Source organism: Apis laboriosa, unplaced genomic scaffold (assembly GCF_014066325.1).
Source record: "Apis laboriosa isolate Shangri-la unplaced genomic scaffold, ASM1406632v1 scaffold663_cov155, whole genome shotgun sequence".
NCBI classification, from domain to species: Eukaryota; Metazoa; Arthropoda; class Insecta; order Hymenoptera; family Apidae; genus Apis; species Apis laboriosa.
Window position 1 is genome coordinate 1 of NW_025224057.1, and position 1,098 is coordinate 1,098.

Sequence of the window (1,098 nt, forward strand, 5' to 3'; positions counted from 1 at the left end):
TCAGAGAGTTTATGCCGCGACTATACAATTATATTCTTTATTTATGGCCGACAGACGAAATGGCGGAAAAAATTATAAAACTAACGAGAGAAACACTGGAATACAGAGAGAAGAACAATCTCTTGAGGCCCGATTTTATGAATATACTTTTAGATCTTAAGAAACATCCAGAAAAGATTGGCCTTGGTTAGTTATTATAGATTTATTACGCAGAAAAAGAGTTTATAAAAGAAGTTCATAATTCTGGTATCTTTTTTTTAATATTTATTCTTCTAAAGTTTTTATTTCAAGTTTATTTATTGTCCTTGCTTAAATAAAAAAAAAGCGGGGGAGGAGGAAAATGAAGTTACCAATTGACTTTGTTTTACAGAGTTATTTAAATATTTTATTTTTAACGATATAATTGCTTAAAATTGAGCTAATCGCATACGCGTACTTAACTACTACTAAAGTAAATCTTAATAATTTTAAATGGAAAAACTTTTTTATCTGAAAGAAAAGATACTAGTCTTTGTGTGTTTATAATAATATTTATAATAATTATTCTGTATTCAAAAATTAATATATTATCCATTTCTCTACTTCGTTTTATCCTATTTTAGAAATAACAAATGAATTTTTGGCGGCACAAGCATTTATTTTCTTTGTTGCCGGTTTCGAAACTTCATCATCAACGATTAGCAATGCTCTTTACGAATTAGCTTTGAATCCTGATATTCAGGACAAGTTACGAGAAGAAATCAAGGAATTCGCAGCAAAAAATGACGGAGAATGGAGATACGAAACCATAAAGGAAATGGAATATTTGGGAAAAGTTTTTCAAGGTGAATATTATTGAATAGTTTTCTTAAATTTTTCTAATTTCAAATCAAGATTTAAATTTCATTTCGTGTGTATAATTATTTTTATTTATATCTCACTTTATAGCAAGTATTAATATTCGCGGGACAAGAATTTGAAATGTCAATCCTAGAAATAATAGTTAATATATTTAATATTGTTCATCTTATTAAATTAATTTTCGCTCGTTTTGGTTACTAGAATCTTCAAAAGTATTAGTATCCCACTAACATATTAATATTTTGAATAATTACCCAT

General features: G+C 27.0%; 1 protein-coding gene across 1 annotated transcript; it reads left to right on the top strand.

The window, feature by feature from the left end:
- The first annotated feature begins 6 nt into the window (after window positions 1–6).
- LOC122718621 (cytochrome P450 6a9-like) lies at window positions 7–853 on the top strand. The gene is made up of 2 exons (XM_043943814.1): window positions 7–186; window positions 603–853. Exons 1-2 carry the CDS (start codon window positions 12–14, stop codon window positions 836–838), a joined length of 411 nt encoding a protein of 136 aa, XP_043799749.1. The 5' UTR covers window positions 7–11; the 3' UTR covers window positions 839–853.
- Window positions 854–1,098: the final 245 nt, after the last annotated feature.